This window comes from Sorex fumeus, unplaced genomic scaffold (genome assembly GCF_029834395.1).
Source record: "Sorex fumeus unplaced genomic scaffold, SorFum_2.1 ptg000003l, whole genome shotgun sequence".
Lineage (NCBI taxonomy): Eukaryota > Metazoa > Chordata > Mammalia > Eulipotyphla > Soricidae > Sorex > Sorex fumeus.
In genome coordinates, this window is record NW_026606060.1 from 49005034 (window position 1) to 49030569 (window position 25536).

The window sequence follows — 25536 nt, forward strand, 5'->3', positions numbered from 1 at the left end:
CAGTTTATAATCTGTAAAATTGTCATGAGGAAAGCTGTTTCAATGACATTTAAATGATAGTTAATAAGCCATAATACCTAATTTATGTCAATATTTTGTTTGAGATAAATAGTACTTAGAGAAAGATAAATAATGCTTTGGAGAATTCTGATACACCTAGATAAGCATGTCATGGGTTGTAGGAAGCAGAAGATAACACATAAGGTGCATACCTAGCATGTGCCCCATCTGGTTTTGGTTCCCAGCACATGTCACCTGCACCTCACTGGGTATGTCCCTGGAAGCCCCACCTCCCACACTAGTGAAACTTCTAGGCTTATTCCCAGCACTGTGGGGTCCTTGCATTGAACTGGCCTGGATTAGTTGAGAATCACCAGTGGGGCCCAGGGCTTCTAAGTACTGTTTGTGGGGCGGTGGGGTCACCCAAGTAGTTCTCAGGTATCACTTCCAATATTTGGCCCCAGCTTTGCAGGCATGTTGAGTCAGTGCACCAGAGGCCTGGTGATGCAGTAACTAGAGGACATCAGGGTTACACCCAGCAGTGCTCAGGGTTCATCAGGACTATCTATTCCCAGAAGTTCTGTGTTCTTTGGGGGCCCTGTGGTGCCAGGGATCAAGTATGGAAATTTTCCCACCCCCTAAAATGTTATGAGTTGAATTTTGCTAAGTTATGGAAAGGACATTTACTGTCTAACTGCAAAAAAAAGTCAGGGAGAGTGTTAGCATGAAGACAGACCAGGGTAAAGTTGAGATCTCACGGTTTACACAAAAATATTAACTTGATAACTAATCCAAATATTTATATCGTTCCTCATATTAAAATTTTATATATAAGTCAACTTTTAATTAAAGTGGAACAAACCATCTGTCACACTGTATTATTTCTGTGTATCCCTATATTTTGTGGAATTTTTAAGAGCATACCTAAGGTCTATATACTTCTTTAGATTATACACTATATTATACTCTTCTTTAGATATATAGATTCCTAAACAAAATGGATTTCTAAAGATGTCTGCATTGTGCTGAATACAACATTAAAATATGATGCTGACTTTCTGCTTTATCTCTTAGGGCACCAGTGTCTTGTCACCTGGCCTCCACATAGGAATTATTATTATACTGGCGATAATGATCTATAAAAAGTCTGCAACTAATGTGTTTGAAAAGCATCCTTGTTTATATACCCTAATGTTTGGATGTGTCTTTGCTAAAGTCTCACAAAAACTGGTGGTAAGAAATTTTATTATTTATGGTATAAATAACATACTCGATCCTCCAACACAAAACTGCAAATGTTTACATGCAAATGGGTAGGTTTCTTGTGGTATCACCATCACAATAAATAGCTATTTGTGCTCCTAGTAAAACAATGAAAGAGTTAATGTTATATTCAGGGAGACAGACCCTATCTTTAGTAATTTCTTTTAATTATTTTAGTTCTAATTATTATAGCTTTCTGCTATCAAGGGATTTAAATATTGTTAAACTTTAAAATCTACTTGATCATGAATTTGAAGTTTTTTATTTAGAGTTCCCATATTACATGTGGGATATAATAGCCTTTTATTCTTAAGTAAGGTTATAATTAAATTATACTTATGATTAAAATTAGAAGTTTTATTAGTTATAATTGAATTAAATTATAATTGTCTTGAAAATAAAAAGTAATGCATTTAAAATTTAATAGTGAAATTATTTTCTTTACTTTCTTTTAGATAGCACATATGACCAAAAGTGAACTGTATCTTCAAGACACTGTCTTTTTTGGCCCAGGTCTTTTATTTTTAGATCAATATTTTAATAATTTTGTAGATGAACATGTTGTTTTATGGATTGCAATGGTAAGTTTCAATCTATTAAGATTTTTATTATTAACATATATTTGATAACACAATGCTTAAGAATTACGTCAGTGAAATATCAGGGAACCTCAATATTATAAAATAATTTTCATAATATTTAACATAAATTTTATTTATTTTTGGGTCACACCTGGTGATGCACAGGGGTTATTTGTGGCTCACACTCTCAAGAATTACCTCTGGTGGTGCTCTGGGGGACCATATGGGATGCTGGGAATCAAACCTGGGTTGACTGCGTGCAAGGCAAACGCCCTACCCGCTGTGCTATTACTCCAGCTCCCTTTTAATTAATTAATTAATTTATTTATTTATTTATTTTTGCTGTTTGGGTCGCACCCGGCGATGCACAGGGGTTATTCCTGGCAACATAACTTTTTTTTCTTTTTGGGTCACCTGGCAATGCTCAGGGGTTACTCCTGGCTTTGCATTCAGGAATTACTCCTGGCGGTGCTCAGGTGACCATATGGGAAGCTGGGAATAGAACCCGGGTTGGCAACGTGTAAGGTAAATGCCCTACCTGCTGTGCTCTCGCTCCAGCCCAACATAACTTTTAATCTGTGAAATATTCACCACGTTTAGAAATGGACTACAGATCTGGAGATCACCAACCGAAATCCTTGAAAGCACAACAGGTTACCTTATACTCCACAGAAGTACAAAGATGTAAAAAAATTATTCTTCCCAAAAGACTGTGAAATTTACTAGTATGAATTTTACCTAAGCTTTTAAAAACTTATTCTGAGCTTAGAACAGATACAGATAGATTAGGGGTTTAGTGTAAGGCAAAGTGGATAATTAATTACATCAAGAATTATCAGCTAATCCTAAAAAAAAAAACAAAACAGATAGTACTACTAGTACAATATTCTGGGACCATTTATGCTAGAAATAAGCAAACCTATTATAAATATGCAAAGAGTATTCTCACTTATATCCTGATCAATTCAAAATTATAAAATATATCATTATGGTTGTTAGAGAAGCTTATACATCTAAGAAAAACAAAAAACATTATTGGTAAAACCTTAATCACAAAAGCCTTATTAAACTTATTGAGATGCAGGATCTTTGGTCTTCAGTTACACTGTATTTCTCCCTACCTCAGTATGTCTATCACTTTGGCGAAGTGTCCATTAACAGGGCTACAGAGAGAGTATAAGGAGTAAGGCACTTGCCTTGCATCCAACCAATCCTGTTTGAATCCCCAGTGCTGCATGTGGCTCCCTCACTCCCAGCTTGATCAGAAATATACATAAGCAGTGTTTTGTTCTACAACAAAAATAGCAAAATGAACAAAATATCTATTATGTAACAAATGAGTTAATCTGGTTTATACTAGTGGTAGAAATTAATGTAAGGAAATAAAATTCAATTTTTATAACACTATATGGACCATAATTTAAAACAAAATATACTATGTACACACACACACACACACATACACACACACAATGTGCCCTTTAGCATCTTTAAGGCAAAACATTCTCTGTGTCAGAGAGAAAAGGATCATATGAAATTGTATAAAGAATATGATATGGACAGTTTTCCATTATGTGTGAGAAAAATTCCTTCTTGTGGACTAAGAGCTGAGGCTTTTTGTTCTGAGAGGAAGAACTTGCCCCTGAACTATGTGATTTTTTTTAAATTATTTAATTTGAATTTAATTTGGTTTAATTTTTAAGAAATTGTTCACAATAATTTTTTTTGGCAGCCTTTTTTTTTCCCTTTATTTTATTTTATTTTTTTTTTACAGTTGTAGATTTACAATTTTTTGTGCTTTGGTTTCAATTATACAATGATCAGATACCCATCCCTCCACCAGTGCCCATTTTCCACCACCATGGATAATATCCCTCCCACCCCCATCCCCCCATCCCCCCTGTCTCTGTGGCAGGGCAATCCCCTGTGTTCTCTCTCTCCTTTTGGGTGTTGTGGTCTGCAAAAGAGGCATTGAGTGGCAAACATGTTCAGTCCATAGTCTACTTTCGACATGCATCTCCCCTCCTGGGAGGATCCTCCAAACATCCTTTATTTGGTGCTCCCTTCTCTATCTGAACTGCCCTTTCCTCTAGGATACCCGGCTAGCCTCTAAGTTATGGAGTAATCCTCCTGGTGCTGATCTCAGCTATTCTTGGGTATTAATCTCATACTTTGTTACTTTATATCCCCCAGATGAATGCAATCTTTCTATGTCTATCCCTCTCTTTCTGACTCATTTCGCTTAGCATGATACTCTCCATATTGCCTTCCTCTTTAATGTTACATATCACACATTTTACATAAATCTCCCCTCAACTGCCAGAATTTTCTAAGAAATGTGGGCTGGGGAGGGTGGGTAAGAAGAGGGTATACTGGGGATATTGGTGGTGCGGAATGTGCACTGGTGGAGGGAGGGGTGTTTGATCATTGTGTGATTGTAATCCAAACATGAAAGCTTGTAACTATCTCACAAGCTTTGATTGTGATTCAAGGTGATTCAATAAAATTTTTTAAAAAAGAGCTGCTTATGAAAAGAGATTGTAATCTATTTTGTGTTCTTTTTTGCTTCTAAAGGTCATTTCTTCATTTGATATGATGATATACTTTAGTGCTTTGTGCCTGCAAATTTCAAGACACCTTCATATAAATATTTTCAAGACTTCCTATCATCAAGCACCTGAACAGGTTCACAAGCATATTGACTAATAATCCAAGGAAAAGAGGAGAAGCAGTTAGGGGAAGCTATGAGTGAAGGAAATCCCCTTTTGCAGGAGGCTAGTATATTATCAAATAAGGTTATATTTTAATATGAACCATTAAGTTCTACATATTATGTCTATTTCAGTTGTGACAACTTCATTGTGTATCATCACTTATTGTCAAAGCAATATAATCTGTAATTAGGAACAAAACCAAAGAAATTACTTTTCTGTGGATAAGAAAGTGAACCACTGTAGTTCTAAATGGCAATCTCTTTATCTCAGAAATCTTTTTCAGACAGTTGGGGTTTTCATTATGAAAAGATTTTTAAAATTCAGGACTTAAAGGATTTCAACCATTTTGTCAGTCATGCTTTCTTAGAAATTGAAAATTAATTAAGTTCATGATACTGAATAAATGCTTGTAATACTTTACTGAGGCAGATGATGTTATATGAAATATTAGTCATTTTAAAAATATGTTAACTACTACTGTATGAAAGTAAACACTTGTCCTTGTATAACACATAGAATATAAAAAACATGCTGGATTTTCTATCATTTATATTTAGTAAAAGTAATTTTATCTTACCAGTTCAGAAAAACTAATTTTTACAGTAAAGGTAGCTTGTTCCTTAATGTTTTCAAATAAAGTTTTATTACAAAAAAAGAGAGGTAATAAATATTCCTTTTTTATAAAAAATAAAATAGTAAAGCCAATTGACATAAGAAAATTATTAATAGGGGCTGAAGTGATAATATAAAGGATAGGGCTCTTCACTTGCATGTGGCCAACCCAGGTTTGATTCCAAGTATACCATACGGTCCACCTAAGCCCCACCAAAAGTGAATCCTGAGTACAGAATGAGTAGTAAGCCTTAACTAAGCACAGCCAAGTGTGGCCTCCAAACAAAACAACAAATTCTAGGTGGGTGGTTCTCAAAGTCCACAGGCCAGTGTCAGACTAATTTCCTGATGGTCTTTGAGAAAGGATATTGCCACTCAATACACAGTTTTCATTTTACAATATTACACTTATAAATACTGTATGATTATTTTACTTCTGCTATAATAATCCATGAAATGTTTCTCTTATTTTTACCAGTCTGTGTGTATAAAAAGGTTATAAAGCACTGTTCTAGGTGATTTATGCTTAAAGAGAGATATGAAGTACCTGGTATGTTGATATGCTTTTAATATTCATAATTACAGATAAATATATAATTTTATTATGGCTCAATCCCATTAAATGGCAATTTGATGTATTTTTGAAAATGAAATTCATGATTTCATGTCTTAAAACTGATATTTACATATATTTACATGTATTGTTCTTAATATGTGTATTGTCTTAATAGTGTGTAGCAGCTTATTACAGAATGTAAGCTTAAGGTACTTTTAATAGATTTATAAGCTATATTTTCTTTTCAAATCTTATGTCTGTTAGTACTGATAGTATAACAATTATTTATAAAATGTAAATATAAATTAGATACTGTTTTTTAAAAGAACAATGTTATCTTCCATATTTGTGATTTTTACTTTTTGAAACTGACACAGATACACTGAAGTCAAATACTGAATTTGTTATCTTTATTTCTAAAAGCTCATTGACAAGTATTAGAGAGAATTCAGTTACAATTACAGAACTGAAACCGTGGTGCATAAAATTTAGGAATTGCTGCTGCTAGTATAACTTTAAGTTTCACTTGAAAGATAACAGAAAAAGGAATCTTTCACTTAGCCTAATAATTAACAGTCTGTAATATTTAAAAGCTTTTTTAAAACTAAAAATTTTAAATCACTAAATATTTACATATTTATTACCTAGCTAATGTTATAATTGTATCATATTACTTAGGTTCAAGTTCTTCCTTCAAAGAGTCATCAGAATAGCATGGATTGAAGAGACTTTCGAACACTTGCCATCTCTTGCTGCTGCTATTACACAAAAGGAAATAATAAACATTTGTTTAATTTTTAGATAAGTGTTACACATATTTCAGCAAATAAATATTTCAATGCTCTCTTAATGCTTTCTTTAAGTTTTAAGTATAGTAACTTACAGTTTCCATCATGATTTGTTTTTGTAACATAGCCATTTCTTTTTTAAGTTCATTGTGTGCACCAGTAAGTAGAACATCATGATTCTTCTCCATTTCCTCCATATTCTAAAATACAAAAGATTAGTTTAGTATAAACCACCAGTTGTTTTATTTTCAGGTTCTAAACTTGTATGATTAACTTTCAAAAATTATGCTTAATATTTAACTAATACACATTATTATTCCAAATAAAAATTTTCTAAATAAACCGGGCCAGAGTGATAGTCCTACAGCAGGTAGGGCATGTGCCTTGCACAAAGCCAACCTAGGTTTGATTCTCCACACCTCAGGTGGTCCTCTCCAAGCACCACTAGGAGCAGTGCCTGAGTACAGAACTAGGAGTAATCCCAAAACAATGCCAGGTGTGGCCTAAAAAACTATTTAAAAAGGTCAGAATGAATAAAATATTATTTTTAGAGGTACAACAGTAGTGTATTTCGCTGAAAACAGTGGGTTAATGGGGACTGGGAAATGGCACAAGTGGTATAGACAGTCTAGCTTGTGTGTAGCCCTGAGTTTGATTCCCAACATTGTTTGTGGCTCCCAGAGCACCATCTGGCTCAGCTAAGCATAGCCAGGAGTGACCCCCTATAAAAAAATAAAATAAAAACAATGTATTAATAAACTGCTAATGTCAAACTAAAAAAAAAATTAAGTGCCATATCACTAAATATCATTATTTTGAAATTTCCTAATAAAATTTCTAAATAATCAGATTGCAGTTCACTTACTATGACTAGTAGTTAATGTGATATGGACTATTAAAGGGAATAAAATATCTGTAGATTCTGCTTCAGTTTGTAATAAAATTATGAATTTTCAACAAGTAAAAATACTATAGTCTATTATGTAAAATGTATGAGGTTCAGTGCTATGGAGAAATTTACATGATCATTACCTTATTCCACATTACTCTCTATTTTGATCACATTCAATACTTTGACACCTGACCCACCATTATTATTTGGGATTTTACCCCAACACTCAGATCTGCTGAAAAGGCAACACTAGACAATTTGTTTTCTATTGCTGGTTAAGAATAACATATGATGTCACATGGCTGCAGTAGTGGCCGCGTGATTTTGAAATTCCAAAATTTTAAATCTGGAGGGATTTCTGCCAAAACCTGGGTTCTGAGATTTGTTCCTGAGTCTCTGGGATTATGGCAATTAAGCAGTTTGATCAGGAGCCAGAAAGGCCGTTCACGGACAGCGACTAGGGGTCTCGTTGGGACGGGAAGGAAAGGGCCGACTCCACCTCCATTCCATGAGGCCCCGCATGTCTCATCACTGAGGGCCTAAACCTGACTGTCCAGTGGCCTCTGGAGGATGGCGGCCACCGAGCCACCTAGGGGGAGCAGGCGGAGGGACAACACCCTTTCCCCTTTGGGATGGCCTGGCGACAGTAACCTACTGCGGGATCCGGACACATTTCTGCCAAAAGCCACTGGGTTCCGAGATTTGTCTCTGAGTCTCTGGGATCATGGCCATTACAGCTTGATCAGGAGCCAGAGAGGCCGTTCGTGGGCGGCGACTCGGGTCTCATTGGGGTGGGGAGGAAAGGGCCGGCCCTTGTCACTGAGGGCCCAAACCTGACTGTCCAGTGGTCTCTGGCAGATGATGGCCACCGGGCCTCCAGGGGGAACAGGCCAAGGCACGAAACCTATTTCCCCCTGGGTTGGCCCAGCATCGGTAACCTATTGTAGGGAGCTGCTGCATTTCTGCCAAAAGCCATTAGGTTTCAAGATTTTTTTCTGAGTCTCTGGGATCATTGCCTTAGTTAATTAGCTTGATCAGTAGAGAGAGAGTAATGTGGAAATCATCTACTCCACAGGTAGGGGGAGGGTGTGGGATGGGGGTGTACTGGGGTTTTTGGTGGTAGAGAATGGGCACTGGTGAAGGGTCGGGTGTTTCATTGTATATGACCAAGACTTAAACCCGAAAGCTTTGTAACTGCTCTCATGGTGATTCAATAAAAAAAAATTATAAAAAAAAAAGTAAGGTGGAGTTCATGCCCAATTCAATCAGCTAATCAGTGGCTGAATAAATAGCAGTACTCTTACATTAAAAAAAAAATTCTGAAAGTAAATATGCCATGATATATTTAAATATATATAAAACATTTGAAAATTCATCCACTTTGCTACTTCCTGTTTTGAACCCTAAAACATTATAGAGTTCTAAAATAAAATACATATTTTATACTTAAATGAAAAAAATCAAATCAAAATGCAAAATGGAAGGCAATTAAGATTTAAAATATTAAAAATTTAAATATGTTTTTTCTCATAAATTTGAGGAAAGTAATATATTTTTACATAAATAAATTACATATCTTATAAACATGTATTATGTTATCAAATACTACAAACCTTTATAAATTGGTCATATAATTGTTTAAGTGTTTTCAGTCTCTGGCTCTGAACAATTCTACTTTGTTGAAAAATCTGCTGTTGCTGTTGAAACATATTCTACAACCATAATAGAAAAACTTAGTGTGAAAACTAAATTTAGCAAGATGTAATTTTATATTAAAAGGAATAGTTTGAATTAATATGACAGGCTAGAAAGAATAATGAAGAGTTGAACAGTTTAAAATGTTTTTTGTAAAACTGCAGAGATAGTACAGTGGGCAGGGCATATGTCTTGCATGTAGCCAACCCAGGTTTAATCCCAAGCATCCCATATAGTCCCCCTAAGAATTGTCAGGAGTCATTCCTGAGTGCAGCGCCAGGAGTATTCCCTGAGCTCTGCTGGGTGTGACCCCAAAACAAACAATGTTTTTTATTGTAACAAAGATAAAGATTTTTTTAAAAATTTTACTCTGAACTTATCATTGATTTACAGTCTTATGGAATTTCAGATTAGCTCTATTCATCTACGTGTGTGTACATTATACCATATGCACAATAAAAGAAATATTTTTTTGTTTTGTGGTACCAGTGATCTAAGCTAATGCTTAAGGCATGCACTTAAGGCATGCACTCTCCTCACTAAACTGGGCTACATACATTCCCAGTCCCAAAAGAAATCATTTTAAAATTAATAGTAATAATATTTTAACAACTATTATGACCTAGTTTAGATAACTCTTCATCACTAATATTCAATACTATTATACTGCCAAATGCTTAGTAGGAAAGAAATCTCAATATTCAAAACATCTGCTTTTTTTTTATAATTTATTTATTGAATCACTGTGGGAAAAGTTAGAGCTTTCAGGTTTAGGTCTCAGTCATGTAAATATCAAACACATTTCCCTTTACCAATACTTATTTTTTTACCACGAACCCCAATAGAACCCCACCTCCCACCCCTCCCAATTCCTGTGAGGCAGATGAGTTCTAGTTAACACTCTATCTACTTTGACTAGATTCATTGTTTCGATAAAATATGCACCATTATTATTTAGATTTTATCCCCCCCCCAAATCCCCCCAAATCAGACATGCTGAAAAAGCGTTGTGAAATGATTTGCTTTCTACAGCTGGGTTTAAGAATTAAATGTTGTCACGGCCGCACGGTTTTGGATTTCTGCTATTTTACTTATTAACCCTGGAAGTATTTCTACTAAAAGTCAGATAATTAAGAGATTGGTCTCTGTGCTTCTGGGGCCATGGCCGTGCCGGAGAGCCGCTCGTGGGGGGCAACTGGTGACCTCGGTAGGGCGTGAAGGACGGACAGGAACGCCCCCCTTCCCATAAGGTTTTTGTTGCCCCCGACCCTCGGCTCATATCCGCTGTCCACAAGGCTCCCGTGCGGCCGCCATCTTTCTTTCCAAAGCTGCTTTTTTTTTTTAAAATCAATCTCTATCTAGGCCCAAAATCCATTCATCCATTCATTCAAAATCCATTCATCACTGTCCTCTACCTTAATTCCATGTCTTCCCTTCTCTCTTTTCCAACTTAAACCTGTCAATTACTCCTTTGCATAAATATTCTGCTTCTTTCATAATTACATTACTTTAGCTAAACTTCAAATATAGAGTCCAACTCCCCAGCTATTCCACATGTAGTAGAAAAAATCCTACAGTTGTGAGGATACCTACCATGGTGAGGTATCTTGCTTTGAACTCATGGTCACTATGTTAACCAAACTATGCTTACTGTCAAATATATTAATGCTTATGTTAAAACATAATGATAATAAAATTTGTTAAAACGATGCTTAATATTAATATGTTAATGTTGCTGGGCAGTTTTCTCTAATTCAGTCACTGGTCAACTCAGGAAAGCATTTGATTAACTCTCATTTGATCTCAAAAAGCAACATCTTTTCCAGCTTTAAATGGTTTTAATTATTTAAACAGAAGTAATCCAGAGATCTCTTCTCACCTTATCTATCTACCCACCTACATCCATCTATGCTTTTATAATTTGCTTTTCCCCATTTTGGGAGTGTGGGGGTGGCAAAGAGGCATACCCTGCTATACTCAGAGCTTCATCCTGGTTCTGAACACCAAATGTGGTGCCAGAACTAAACCCGTGCCACAGCACACAAAGTACACACTATACCTGCGGTACTATCTCTCTGGCCCCTTCTTCAGTTTTTAGGATGAACTTTCCTTTTTCCCTATTAAGGTCAATTTATTTTTGTTACATAATTCTTAATTATTTAGCAACTATACACCTCGCTTCATTATTTTGTATTTTCCCGTCAAGCTGATTTTCTATCACCACACAAAGATGCTGCTGTTTGTCTATTTCTAAAAAAAAAAATCAAACGGGCAAAAATTATGATTTCTTCTATTCAAATTATTACCTGCCCCATTTCTTTCTTTCCTATTATTTCATACACTTAACCTCAATAAGATTTTTATACTATTAGTCCATAAAACTCGCTCTCATCAAAAATATCAATGACCTTGGGGCTGGAGTGGGTAGGGCATTTGCCTTGCATGCAGCCGACCCGGGTTTGATTCCCAGCATCCCATATGGTCCCCTGAGCATCTCCAGGAGTAATTCCTGAGTGCAGAACCAGGAGTTAATCACTGTGCATCTCCGGGTGTGACCCAAAAAGCAAAAAAAAAAAAAAAATCAATGACCTTCACATTGCTAACTTGACCTTATTTAGCCTATAAGTAGAATATCACAAATTTAATCCTTTCTTCCCTAAAAGGTCTGCTTCACTTTCCTTAGAATGGTTTTCTTTCTAGATATTAAGCCATTCATTAACAGCTTCCTTTACTATTTTTTCCTCATCTTATAGAACTCTACATTGAAGTACTTAATCCAATGCTGGGTCATCAGACTTCTCTTTTACATTTTTAATCCCTCATGGGGAATCTCATCCAATCTCATGGTTTAAATGCTATTTTTATGTTGATAATTTCCATCTTTGTATGTTCCACCTGTATTTCTTTCCTGAAAATTCAGATTAATGGCACAGTTTGCTTATCTCCTTGTTTCATATGTATCTTAAATTAACATTTCCCAAAGGGTTGTCAAACCAACCTCTAAAATCATTTGACATGAACAGCATCTTAGCTGTCAAAATTATTACACATTTCACAGTAAGCTACGATAGGATAAAATTCAAAGATAGTGAAGATAGATTCAAAGATTAATATATATATATATATGGGTTTGGATAACTTCCATCTCCCATTAAGATGATCAGTTAACACACATCTGGTTATTAAGAGTAGGGACATGAAAGACAGTAAGTAGATTAAGGTGAATGTGTTAAGGAGGAAAAGCACAGTTTAATTCTCAACACCACAGGATCTACCACCAAATCCTCTGTCCTCATATTGTATTGGAACCACCGGTTTAGTTGGCTGAGAATCACCTGGAGAAACCCTGGACCTCCCGAGTTGGTACCACTTGGGAGTCACCCTTGCAGAAAAAAAAGATTGTGGTTCAGAAATAGCAAATGATCCAAATCAGATCAGTGACTATCTTCCAGAAGATTTTTTCTGGGGATAGAGCTCAGTAGTAGAACACCTGACTACAAAGACTTCTACCCGAGCCATTAAGAAAGACTATCTTAGTCCACTAGAGTTACTAAACTTATAGGATATCTACAAGAAGCTTTTTCACTAGCACCACTGAGAAAGACTGCTATGAACGGAAGATAAAGTCCATAAAACACATGAGCAATTCTTCCTCATGCTATCCAATTATACCTGAAGCTAATCTACTCCCTAAACTTATTTAACATATACTGATATAGGATTAGTGGAGTTTGACAGTTTTCTTCTTGGCACTGAAGAATCCTAGTTAATATAATAAGTAAAGACTAAGAGTTTTTATTAGTAGAGTGTGTGTTTATATTTCTCTGGTTTACAGTTCAGTACCCAAACATAAAGAAAGCTGTGGGTAATAAAATCTAGCTGCATTCTATGGGTCTACTATGAGACCAGGTTCTCCATTACTATATGATCTTTAGTTATAATATATTAATTATAGCCAGAAAAAGCAAGCATAATACTTAACAGTTAGTTGTTGTTCCTGTTTCTGAGCTTTCTGCATATCTACATCCCACTGCTGAAACAAGGTGAGAAACTGCTGAGAATATTCTTGGCTAAGTTTCTGCCTATAAGACATAATAAATATTGCCACATTTTATATAAGAAAAAGTACTAATTTAATATAATTTACATACTAGCTACCAAGAGTATCTCGCCTACATGGCAAAGCCTGGCAAGCTACCTGTGACGTATTCAATATGACAAACACAGTAACAAGTCTCACAACGGTGATGTTACTGGGTCTGCTTGAGCAAATCGATGAACAACTGGAGGATAGTGCTACAGTGCTACTATAAAAAAATCACTGTGCCTTAAATTTGTAAAAACAAGTAAAATTATGTAAAAACAAGTTAAATTATGATTTTATGTTGATTTCAGAAATATTTATTTTCTGGACTAACAGAAAAGTCTCTTCCATTGTAAATTAAAGGTTCTGTGGCTGAAGTGATAGTACAGTAGATAGTACACTTGCCTTGCATGTGGCCAACCCAGGTTCAACCCCCAGCATACCATACAGTCCTCCAAGTACCACCAGAAGTGGTTCCTGAGGGCAAAGTCAGAATGCTCAGCAAACCTGAGCATTACCAGGTGTGGCCTCCTACCAAAAAATTTAAAGTTTATTACATTAATTAAAAAATTAAGTCTATTTTATCAGGGCCAAAGAGACAGTACAGGAGTTAAGGCACACCTCAGTCTGATCCCTGTTTTGATCCCTGGTATCTCACTGTTCCCCAAGCATTACTTGGTACTTGGATGGAGGACCCTGTGTCCAGCTGGGGTGAACTGAATATACCTAAGTACTTCAGGGCCCTTGTAGCTTTGCATTCCCAGGTTATGCACTGAACGGCTGGCACTGCTGACCAAGTCCACTCCTGTGCTTCCTAAGCAGAGCTTGGGATACCTCTGATGCCTACAAAAATTGTATCTCCAAGCAGTTCACTTTCTATTTTCTTCTATTAGATATACATTCTAATATGATAAATAGGTTCAAAGTTATATTTTTCATAAAAATCTTATAAACATTTTATTTAATTTCACCCCATTTTGGTTTAGTGGTTTTATGCAAAAGAATAGTCAAAACAGCTTAACGTACAAATTATTTACAATATAAAATTTATCTCTTTCTACATTGTTAGATTTTGCAAGGCTAATGGCTGTATTAACTTTTCATTCACTTAATAAAATTCTAGAATAAATATATATTACCTATGTTCCAATAAAGATTGTTATTAAAAGATAATTATTAATTACTAGTAATATAATATATCTCAAATCTATAAAGGAGTGAGGCTATAGGATTAAAGACTTTACTTGCTCAGAGAAAAATCAAGTCAACTGGGGAGATAGATATACCAGAGAGATCCTTCAAAGGGCTAGGTATATGCATGCATGCATGCTGAAAAGTTGGGTTCAATCCCTGGTACCACTTGGTCCCATGAGTACCACTGGGTGATGCTGGAGCATAAAGCAGTGAGCAGCCCTTGAGTATTGCCAGGTGTGGCCTCTATAACCCCACTCCCAAATATTTTTTTACTAGAGATCTCAGAAAGTACAAAATTAAAATGATATGCATAATTTGCACTGATAAATACTAGGAAATTATACAGAAGCTGAGGCTATGAAAAAAACACAATCTTACCTTTGCTCTTGTTCTACTTTCCAAATATTTTCAATTTTCTGTCTACTAGTTCTGAGAGAAGCTTTGGTATACATTTCTAGTCTTTTTCTCTTGGCAATTAGAGTCTTGTCAATGTCAGCTATTTGGAAAACATTCATTAAATTTAATGTTGAAGAAAATTATATATGCTTTTACATATTAAAATAAATACCATCAAGTTGGTTCAATAATTATGGAAAGAAACTTAAGATAAAAATTTAAGAATGCTCACTAGGTCAGCGATGTAATTAGTGGTAGAGGACTTGCCTTATATATATGGGAGGCAATGGGTTTGATCAGCATCGCACACACGCGTGCGCACGTGCACATACACACACACACACACACACACACACACACACACACACACGGGCCTAAAATGGGGCCCAGAGTAAGTGTAGTGGTTTAAAATGCCAACTTTGTACACATGTGGTCTTGAATTCAATCCCCAGTGCTGCCAATAATGCCAAATTTGAATGCTATTTGAATCTGATAGCTCTGCTGTCTGCAATCCCTGGCACCACAAGCCATATCTGGCAAAATCAGTCAGATGTGTGTAAGTACTACAAAGAGGTAAACCCTAGCAAGCACTGCAACTAAAAGATGTATAAGCACCATGACCAGGAACTGTGACCTCTGGAAAACAAGAGTAACACAACCAAAACAGTGCAAATTTTGATGCACCCCACAGCAGCATGCACAAACACAACATGATATACCTTGGAAAGCACCACAGCTATGGTGTGTGTGTGTGTGTGTGTGTGTGTGTGTGCGTGCGTGTGCACTGCTCATGTGTGCATGTGTCTCTAAGCATCATGTAGACAAATTTATTTTTTAAATAAGGATAATACCAAAAAGCAAAATCTGCTTTTTTCCCTTCTGAAAAAAAGTTTTAGCTATTAGTATTCTAAATTCTAATTTTCCTGTATTTTAAAAAGCTAATAAATGAAACAAGGATCTCCAGGGCATAATTTAATTTTCTAGTTTTCCTATTTATTAATGTAGGTTGGGGAGGTTAAGTGCATGGTTGAAGCACATGTTTTGCATACAGGAGGTTAAGTCCAAAGCATTGTATGATCCCCTGAGCACCATGAGTAGTCCAAAAATTAAAAATGAGGGGCTGGAGCAATAGCACAGCAGGTAAGGCGTTTGCCTTGCACACGGCCAATGCGGGTTCAATTCCCAGCATCCTATATGACCCCCTGAGCACCGCCAGGGGTGATTCCTGAGTGCAGAGCCAGGAGTAACCCCTGGGCATCGCCAGGTGTGACCCAAAAAGCAAAAAAAAAAAAATTAAAAATTAAAAAAACTCTACAAATGATTAAAAGTTATGTCAAGGTATAATAAAATTATTTAAAAATACCATGGGGTGGAGTGATAGCACAGCAGGTAGGGTGTTTGCCTTGCACACAGCCAACCCGACCAATCCGGGTTCAATTCTTCCACCCCTCTTGGAGAGCCCAGCAAGCTACCGAGAGTATCTCGCCGGCACAGCAAAGCCTGGCAAGCTCCCCGTGACATATTCGATATGCCAAACACAGCAACAAGTCTCAAGATGGAGATGTTACTGGCCCTGCTCGAGCAAACTGATGAACAATGGGAGGACACTGACAGTGACCATGTCTATTTTTTGCTAAAACAGACAGATCTATTTTTTGCTAAAAGAGGCAAAATAGACATAGAGAAAAAAATTTTTTTTTCTTTTTTGGTTTCTGGGCAATACGTGATGCTCAGGGGCAAACACCCTACATGCGTACTATTGTTCCAGCCCCAAGAAAACTTTTCTTTAGATATTGTTGTGGTGGCTGTATGCCACAGTTCTCAAGTATCCAGTCCAGGGCCTTGCAAGGTCTGCGTTCCACCGTTTAAACTACAACCCAAGCATAGAAATCTAAGTAAATACATAGATAATTTGTTCAGAAACCCTTTTGAATACTTTTGTAAAATTTATTTGAGGATATTTTTTACTCTTAAGTACTCTATTTTATAAACTTTTACTATCTTTAATCATGCTAAATTCAAGCTTACTCATCCTGTTTTTATTAATCATGATAGAAATGCTTTCCATCAAAAAAAATTCCTAAGTGCTTTCACGTAGTTTATACTTCTAATATCCGCCTAAAATAGTATTTATAAGACAGATTACAAATTTTTGGCACCAAAGAACACAAAGTTTTAAATGAATTTAAACTACATTTAATTTAAACTACAGAAGCAAATTACTGACTTAAAGAGTATTATTTCCCTACCAGCTAATGTAACTGATTTTGACAATACCTTTTAAATGTTATAATCTTTAGGCAAAGGATAGGGAAGGATGGGGCTAAGGGGGGACTAAGGGACAGTAGTGGAGAGATTTTGGCACTTTGATGTCAGTGGATACGCAGTAATGCTGTACACCAAAAGCATAATCATCAACACTATTATAAATTATGCTACCTCAATGATAAAATTAAAGATTTAAAAGATACACATACATAAGAAAAAAGTTTGCATATTTTATCTGATTATAATCTCTAATTATATCATTTTGCTTCTCAACTACAATGTTTAATAATGTAAAAAAATAACATTATTTTTAAGACTTCTGTTACACTGCTTCTCCTAAACAAAACACAGGAATGTCAAAGAAATTGAGGAAATGAAAAACTGGCATATATACGTGTGTGTGCTTGTTTCATATGGCCCATAATGTGTCACTGAAAAATAGAAACCTTTCCCATCCATTTTTGTTCTATAAATTTCACACCCTTGGACTCACATATGTATGAAATAAAGTACTATTCTTACCTCAGCATTGTTTGAACCATTTTCACTCTTCATCTCAGCAATGAGAAAAGTTGAAATAAAGAAACTGATGAAACTGAATCACATACTGATGAAAAAATATCTTATGTTCGAGGACTATGCATAAATAACAGTCTCTACTCTCAAGATCAGTATTTTCTATTACACCGGTTATATAGTTTTTAATCTATTTAAATCGCCTATCTCCTAAAACATACCTCCGAGTGTTGACAGCATACTCTGCACTTCACCCCTGTGAAAAAAAATCACATTTCAAACTTTTAATTAAGGATTCATTAAATTCGCTTGTTTGGGATGAAATATCCTACAGCAGTATTTTTACATACTGTTTCTTGCTGAACAACCAAAATAACTTTCCTTAAATACTTTATTTCATAGGCAAAAATTATTTTGAGCATATTACCCCTCATCTTCAGCTGAGGCTGCTGAAATCCTTTTCTTCCCATGCTTTTCAATTACTGCAATCTTCCCTGCATTGGTGATAAGAAAGACAAATATTTTTGAAACTGCCACTGGGTAATTTTTAATGGAGGATTGTCTTATCTTGAGGTATTTGGGCTTTTTGCCAACATGTCATGTTTTTATTTTTCATGCTGCTTATTTATTTTTATTGAGGCAATAAAGGGCTGGAGCAATAGCACAGCGGTAGGGCGTTTGCCTTACAAGTGGCCAACATGGCTGACCCGAGTTCGATCCCTCCGCCCCTCTCGGAGAGCCTGGCAAGCTACCCGTGACGTATTTGATATACCAAACACAGTAACAACAAGTCTCATGATGGAGACGTTACTGGGCCCGCTCGAGCAAATCAATGAACAACGGGACGACTGTGACGGGGAGGTAATAAAAGTTTACAACAGGTATATGTTTCAGCATATGGTATACACCTTTATTTTTTTTATTTTTATTTTTTGGTATATACCTTTAAATGTAGCCAGCATGTTCTTTATTACCTTATTTTAATATAATTTAATTTTTAATTGATCATTATGAGGATCAAATCCAGGACCTCACACTTGTGAGGCAGTCACATCCTTGGTCCCTTAGGTTAGTTTTTCTTTTCTCTTCTTTGCCTTTGTAATGCAAGTGCTCTCCCTCTGAACTACATCCCTGCCGGGTAGGTTTTAAAACAGGCAATAAAAATGTGGTACTTTCTGCAAATTGAATGGAATTAAGTCAGTACCCAGTACATATATCACTGTCATAATAAGCCTCATTGGATTTATCAGACGCTTGGGGAATAATGCAAGGACAAGAGATGTTATATACACTTATAAAAGCATAAATGAGAAAACAAAAATGCACAAAAGTGTGACTATCATACAAAATGCAGTGAATTCAAAAAGGGGGGGTAAATGGACATGCAGAGTCTGTGGCCAGCACCCTGCAACATCTGATCTCGTATACCTTCCGTCCTCTTCTTGGAGCTGTGCAGAAATTTATCATCTCTCACTAAGTCAAGGGATGTCATCACCTGCCCCTCCTTGGATGCCTTCTCGGGCTTCCCAGGATGCTTCCGTGTAGTCAGCGCCAGCGCAAGGCGATTCCTGTCTGAACGAACGCATCTACAAAGCCTCAGGACCCAGAGACCCCTTTCCCCGCACAGGGAGTGTCATTACAGGGCAACCCACCAGCAGTCTGGGGTAATGATATGCCTTGCACAACATGTAGGACCCCTCCAGCTCAATCCCTGACACCACACGGCTTCCCGAATATGTCAGGACACGTAACCTGGTGGCCCCCACAGATGGGGGGTGGGGGGCACAAGCCCTGCCGGGTGGCCCTGATAACCCTCAGAATCATAGGTGGCCCTGGAGGACCCCATCAACCACCAACTGTGATCTTGGTTGGCCCTCCAGCAGCATTTGGGGGCAAGATCCCGAAGCTTCCCCCCCACAGCATCCTGAGGTGCAGCAATCGAGGGGGCCGCATCCTGCACCGCAAAGCACCCGCTGGGGTGGCCCCTCAGGGTCCAAGCCACGCCACATGTCGAACTGAACCTTGCCAATCACGGAAGGGAGGAAGCCCTGGCTGACACCTGGGTACTCCGAGCTCCACTTGAGAGAACTTTACCATTCACCCTCCCCCCACCCTCACCCCCCCCGACACACACACACACACACACACACACACACATCATTATCATCATCATCATCATCATCATCATCATCATCATCATCATCATCATCCTAACTCTCAAAAAAGCGCCCAGGCTGATACTCCGAGCTCCACTTGAGAGAACTTTACCACTGATCCCCCACCCCCACCCCCAACACACACACACACACACACACACACACACACACAATCCCCCCCAACTCTCAAAACAGTGCCCTGGCTGACACCTGGGTACTCCTAGCTCCACTTGAGAGAACTTTACCATTGACCTCCACCCTCACCCCCGACACACACACACACACACACACACACACACACACACACACACCATCCTCCCCAACTCTCAAAAAAGCGCCCGGGCTGACACCTGAGTACTTCGAGCTCCACTTGAGACAACTTTACCACTGACCCCCCCACCCCCGACACACACACACACACACACACATCATCATCATCATCATCATCCTAACTCTCAAAAAAGCGCCCAGGCTGACACCTGGATACTCCGAGCTCCACTTGAGAGAACTTTACCACTGATCCCCCACCCCCACCCCCAACACACACACACACACACACAATCCCCCCCAACTCTCAAAACAGTGCCCTGGCTGACACCTGGGTACTCCTAGCTCCACTTGAGAGAACTTTACCATTGACCTCCACCCTCACCCCCGACACACACACACACACACACACACACACACACACACACACACACACCATCCTCCACAACTCTCAAAAAAGCGCCCGGGCTGACACCTGAGTACTTCGAGCTCCACTTGAGACAACTTTACCACTGACCCCCCCACCCCCGACACACACACACACACACACATCATCATCATCATCATCATCATCATCATCATCCTAACTCTCAAAAAAGCGCCCAGGCTGACACCTGGATACTCCGAGCTCCACTTGAGAGAACTTTACCACTGAAACCCCACCCCCACCCCCAACACACACACACACGCACACACACACACACACACACACACACACACCATCCCCCCAACTCTCAAAAAAGCGCCCGGGCTGACACCTGGGTACTCCGAGCTCCACTTGAGACAACTTTACCATTGACCCCCCACCCCCGACACACACACACACACACACACACACACACACACACACACACACACCATCCCCCCCCCCCCAACTCTCAAAAAAGCGCCGCCAAGCAGAGGTGGCCGCTTCACTCTGCTTGGGGAACAGACAGGCCACCCGGTACGTTTGTGGGCGCGAAGGCTATGGAGACCTGGTTGGTCGCGTCCTTGCCCCGCTGGCCAGGAAGTCTCTCTTGTCCTTGTCCCCACCCCAAAAGGAGCCCCCCAAGGTGGCTCTGGCCGCTGCCACCACCCCGCTAACGCCAGGAAAGGGCAAACCTCCTTCTCGCCCTTGCACCCACGAAGGTTGGCCGCCCAACGGCAAGGATGCGCCCTTCGACGCCAAAGGCACCTCCGACCCCCGAGCTTATGGTGGGGCACCCGGTCCCCAAGGGCGCCCTCGCTTCCTGAAGTAACGCGCGCGCGCACAAGATGGCAGCGGCCAGGACGCGCGACATTTGGTCGCAGGGTCTGGGGGAGTGACGGAGGCAAGGGGGACGGGGGGCGGCCCTCACCCCACCGCAGCGCCCCATGCCCGCCTCTCGCTGGGCTCTCGGCCCCCCTCCCCGACCCTTGCAACGGTCCTACCCTCAGGGTGGCTCGGCGCTTTCATTTTCGCGCCAAAGACCCCAGGGCCAGTCAGTGAAGGTGGAGCTCCCTGAGCAAGGGCCCACGCGACACAAAACGTCTCTCCCTCAGAAACAGCCAGACGGCGCAGGCGCCCACAATCGTTCCCGATGGCGCAACCAGCTTCTCGCTTCGAAGTCTGGACGCCCCTCTGAGGTATCAGTTTGGCCGGAGGCGGAAAGCCCGCCCCAGCGGGACCTGGGAAGGATGCTGATTGGTCGCTTTCAGGACGCGCATGCGTGCTTTGGGCGGCTGCGCCCTGTGCACGTGGCCCAGAGTGTAAAGTAGAATTTCCTGCACTCGCCCACTCGCCTCCCGAAGCTCTTTCCGTCCCTTCCTTCCGGTGCCTCCTTCAGAGATTTGTCTCGGGTCTGAATTTTGGGCTTGAGCGATAGCACAATGGTAGGGTGTTGGCTTTGCGCGCAGCGGACCCAGCTGAGCCGGTTCGATTCCTCCGCCCCTCTCAGAGAGCCCCGGGAGCTACTGAGAGAATTTCGCATTTGGTTTGCCAAACACAGTAACAACGGGTCTCACAATGGAGACGATACTGGGCCTGGTCGAACAAATCGAGGAACAACGGGAGGAAGTGACAGAGTGACCCTGAACTTTGTGTACCTCTTTCGTCCCTTCTCACTTGCCAAGTTCTGTTAAGCACTAAACCCAAATTTTGTTTTCTGTTGGGCATTGAGTACACTCAATTGTGTGACTTTCTGGGTCTGTCACATTTTTTCTACTTGGAATTGTGTCAGAAGAGACTGTACTAGAGGTGAATCATCATTTAAGAATTTGTTTGCATTTGTTCTATTGATTTTTATTAAAAACACAGTGATTATACAAGTGGTACTACATGGAAAATATGTTAAGCGAAATGAGCCAGAAAGAGAGGGACAGACGTAGAAATATTGCATTCATCTGGGGAACATAAAGGAACAAAATAAGAGATTAACACCCCAGAATAACTGTGATAAATACCAGGAGGTTCACTCCATGGCTTGGAGGCTAGCCGCACACTCTAGGGATAAAGGCAGCTCCAATAGAGAAGGGAGCACCAAATAAAGGGTGCAGGGAAGATCTGCCCAAGATGGGAGGTGAATGCTGAAAGTAGTCTATAGACCAAACATGATTGCCACCCAATGTCTCTTCTGAAGACCATAGCACACAAAAGGAGAGATAGAACAAAAGGGAGTGCCCTGCCACAGAGGCAGGGTGGAATGGGGGATGGCGGGGAGGGAGTGATACTGGGATCATTGGTGGTGGAAAATGGGCACGATAGAGGGATGGGTACTAGATCATTGTATGACTGAAACTCAAGCACAAAAATTTGTAAGTCTACAACTGTGTTTCACTAATAAAAAAGAAAAACACCGTGATTTGCAAAGTTGTTCATTAGACAGTTGTTTCAAGCATTTCGTATTCCAACACCAGCAGTGTGACCTTCCCTCCATATCCCCCGTTTCCCTCCCAGTCCCAACCTGTCCCCTTTGTCACATGGCAAATTTACTTTATATTGTTTGTTCTGACAAAACTTTAAGAACTGGCAAATAGAATGATCAGGGGAAAAATCAGTAAGGGCTAATTGTGAGTACTGTATGACTTTGGCCTACGTAAATAAGAACATTAAAATCAATTAATACATATAAAATTACTATTCTCATTTACATATATAGGTTTTCGACTCTGGACTCTAAAGTATATTACGTTAAATTTTTTATTTCGTGCTGGGATCTCATTATGGTAATAATCATGTCTCACCTGTCACGACTAACTCTATTAAAGCAATTCTTTGTTAATTTATTTTGGAGTTTACATGGAACAGGTAAGGCCTACATGTGTAAATTTTCCCCTTATACTTTATATGCCTGTATTTTTCTACCTTCCTCTGTCTCTGAGTATTCAACATGCTTCTCTATATCCAGGTCATCTTGGTAGTGAAGGCCCCATTCAACATTACTGGAATTAAAAAAATTTATAACCAAACATATTGTATGGCACATGAGGTAGAGATGATGGGAGCATCTGAATTTCAGGGTGGAATGATTTTAAGAGATTTTCTGTGTGTGCGCCTCATGATTTGGACCAGTGTGCCCATGGTAAAGTTCCTCTTCAACCATCGCAAAAATGCCCAGCACATCCTTAGGCACAGTCTCTGCCCACAGAGATCTTGTGATCAAGGCCACCCACACCATCCTGACATTTCCAAGACAGATGCTTTGCGTGTTTTTACTGGACCAACTGCTGCCTTACCATGTATTTAACATACAGTCATGAGGTACAAGAGTTAGAAAACATCGCTCTCTTTGTCTCCTCCTGCTATTCAGTGATCTGTCCTTTCTTGCTGATAAAAAAAAATGTAATGAGGTGATAGGGCTGGAGTTAAATTTTTAACTGGGTCACAGCTTTGGGTTATATGCATGACTGGTTGGTCTTCTGGAAGTATAGGAAGATGGGAGGAGGTAGGTAACCCATGCCAACTTGGTGAAAGTCTGGAGACTTCAGTCACAAAACCCACATACCTGAATTTTACAGCAGACTAATGGTTGAGGCTCTGTCTTGAGGTGATGGAGTCTGGTCAGGGCCATGGCAGCGATTGTGGAGTATGGGAGCTTCTGGCTGCTGGGGCTCTGTTCAGGCAGGCATTGGGCTGACCTGCCCCACTCTGGGGTGCCCCAGATGACTCAGCCAGGCACAGGAATTTGGAAGAATCTTTTTCAACTTGTTGATCTCTTTTAAGATTTATTTATGAGTCTCTGGATCATGGCTGGTAAATGGGCTTACATGTGCTGGAAGTAGCTTGTGGGCATGATTCAGTATCATCTTTTTTTTTTAATTTTTATTAGTGAAACACCACGTGGTACAGTTGTAGACTTATAATTTTTTGTGCTTGGGTTTATACAATATCATCATTTTTTAACTATGTTAAATAATACACTGTAATTCTAGTCTATAATTTTTTAAAAATTATTTTATTGGAGGGGGAGCTCAGAGTAGTAGGAAAATGTTACTTTGAGCCTCACACATGCCATTTCCCAGAGTGGGTCAATTTTCTTGCCAGATATGTGCATAATTTTCAAATTATTCTGTAGTCAATAATTGGGCAAACACTCCAAACACATGCACACATGCTGAGGCTTTTCCCTACTCTGGTTAGGGAATTGCTAGGACAGAGGCAAGGAGCTGTTCAGTAATGCCAAATGGCTTTCATTTGTACTTTTCTCACCACAGTGAGTTTCCTCTGTTCAGTATGTCAGTCACCACCTGGTATAGACACTGTTCTTTCTGTGCGTTTCTAGTTGTTATTTCTGTGGCTTCTGTTATATTTCTCTTTCCTGATATTATGTGCTTGTGCTTATTGGTCATTTTCTTTTTTCTTCAAATGTATATTTGGATTTCTTTGCTCATTTTTCCTTTTTTTTTCTTTTTGGGTCACACCCATCCATGCTTAGGGGTTACTCCTGGCTCATGCACTCAGGAATCACTCCTGGCAGTGCTCGGGGGACCACATGGAATGCTGGGAATCGAACCCCAGTCGGCCCTGTGCAAGGCAAATGCCCTACCCACTGTGCTATTGCTACAGCCTCTCTTGCTCATTTTTCAATTGGATAATAGAGGTTTTTATTCTTTTGTAGGTGTTGCTATTTGTAGATTGCTGTTTCTTTGTTCATTTGTAGTGTGTGTACGTGATGGAATCACAGAGGCACTGGATCAGCAGGGGCTGCAGAATCAAGCCCAGGGCATGCCTGGGGCATCTTTAGGCATGGTGGATTTCAACTCTATGCCTGTTTGATTATTTTTTTAAACATTTTTTTATTTCAAACTTATAAAAAATAGCAAAGTTTTAAGATGTGATTTTTCAAGTCTCTTCACCTATAACTGACTTTTCTTTGGGGGTGGGCGGGGCTGTTTCTGGGTCATACATTTCAATGTTGAGGGGCTATTCCTGAAATCTGGGCTCAGAAGGATGAGTGCTGAGAAACATGTGTTAGGAGGAATGAACTGGAATTGGCAGCATGCGAGGCAAGAAACTCAACCTCTGGACTACCTCTGCCCCTAGAACTGATTTTTGTACTTGGTATTAGGAAGGATCCCCTGTTTCCCCCACGAGGAA

General features: G+C 39.3%; 2 protein-coding genes across 4 annotated transcripts in view; one reads left to right on the forward strand and one right to left on the reverse strand.

Moving 5' to 3' along the window:
- The window catches only part of CHPT1 (choline phosphotransferase 1), a 33412-nt gene extending 26836 nt beyond the window's left edge, over window positions 1–6576 (forward strand). The window contains exons 6-9 of one of the 3 annotated variants that reach the window (XR_008792482.1): window positions 1075–1233; window positions 1719–1844; window positions 4419–5720; window positions 6405–6576. Coding sequence is in view for 1 of the 3 variants with exons in the window: in XM_056114199.1 (XP_055970174.1) it covers window positions 1075–1233; window positions 1719–1844; window positions 4419–4529; window positions 6405–6449 (441 nt within the window). In the remaining 2 variants the exon portion in view is untranslated. The remainder of the gene's footprint in view (window positions 1–1074; window positions 1234–1718; window positions 1845–4418; window positions 5721–6404) is intronic. The other 2 variants (XR_008792483.1, XM_056114199.1) reach the window with 2 other exon arrangements.
- Window positions 6577–6591: 15 nt separating this feature from the next.
- SYCP3 (synaptonemal complex protein 3) lies at window positions 6592–14956 on the reverse strand. The gene is made up of 4 exons (XM_056119504.1): window positions 14758–14956; window positions 13084–13183; window positions 9020–9118; window positions 6592–6714 (listed from the first exon to the last, which is right to left on the reverse strand). The coding sequence occupies exons 1-4, from the start codon at window positions 14892–14894 to the stop codon at window positions 6592–6594; spliced, it is 459 nt and encodes a 152-aa protein (XP_055975479.1). The 5' UTR covers window positions 14895–14956.
- Between the last annotated feature and the right edge of the window lie 10580 nt (window positions 14957–25536).

Coding starts and splice junctions, on each gene's coding strand:
- SYCP3 (XM_056119504.1), bottom strand. CDS start 14,894: ATGAATGTTTTCCAAATAGCTGACATTGACAAGACTCTAATTGCCAAG. Junction 13,184..14,757: donor AAAGTAGAACAAGAGCAAAG/GTAAGATTGTGT, acceptor TATGTCTTATAG/GCAGAAACTTAGCCAAGAAT. Junction 9,119..13,083: donor AACAGGAACAACAACTAACT/GTTAAGTATTAT, acceptor TTATGGTTGTAG/AATATGTTTCAACAGCAACA.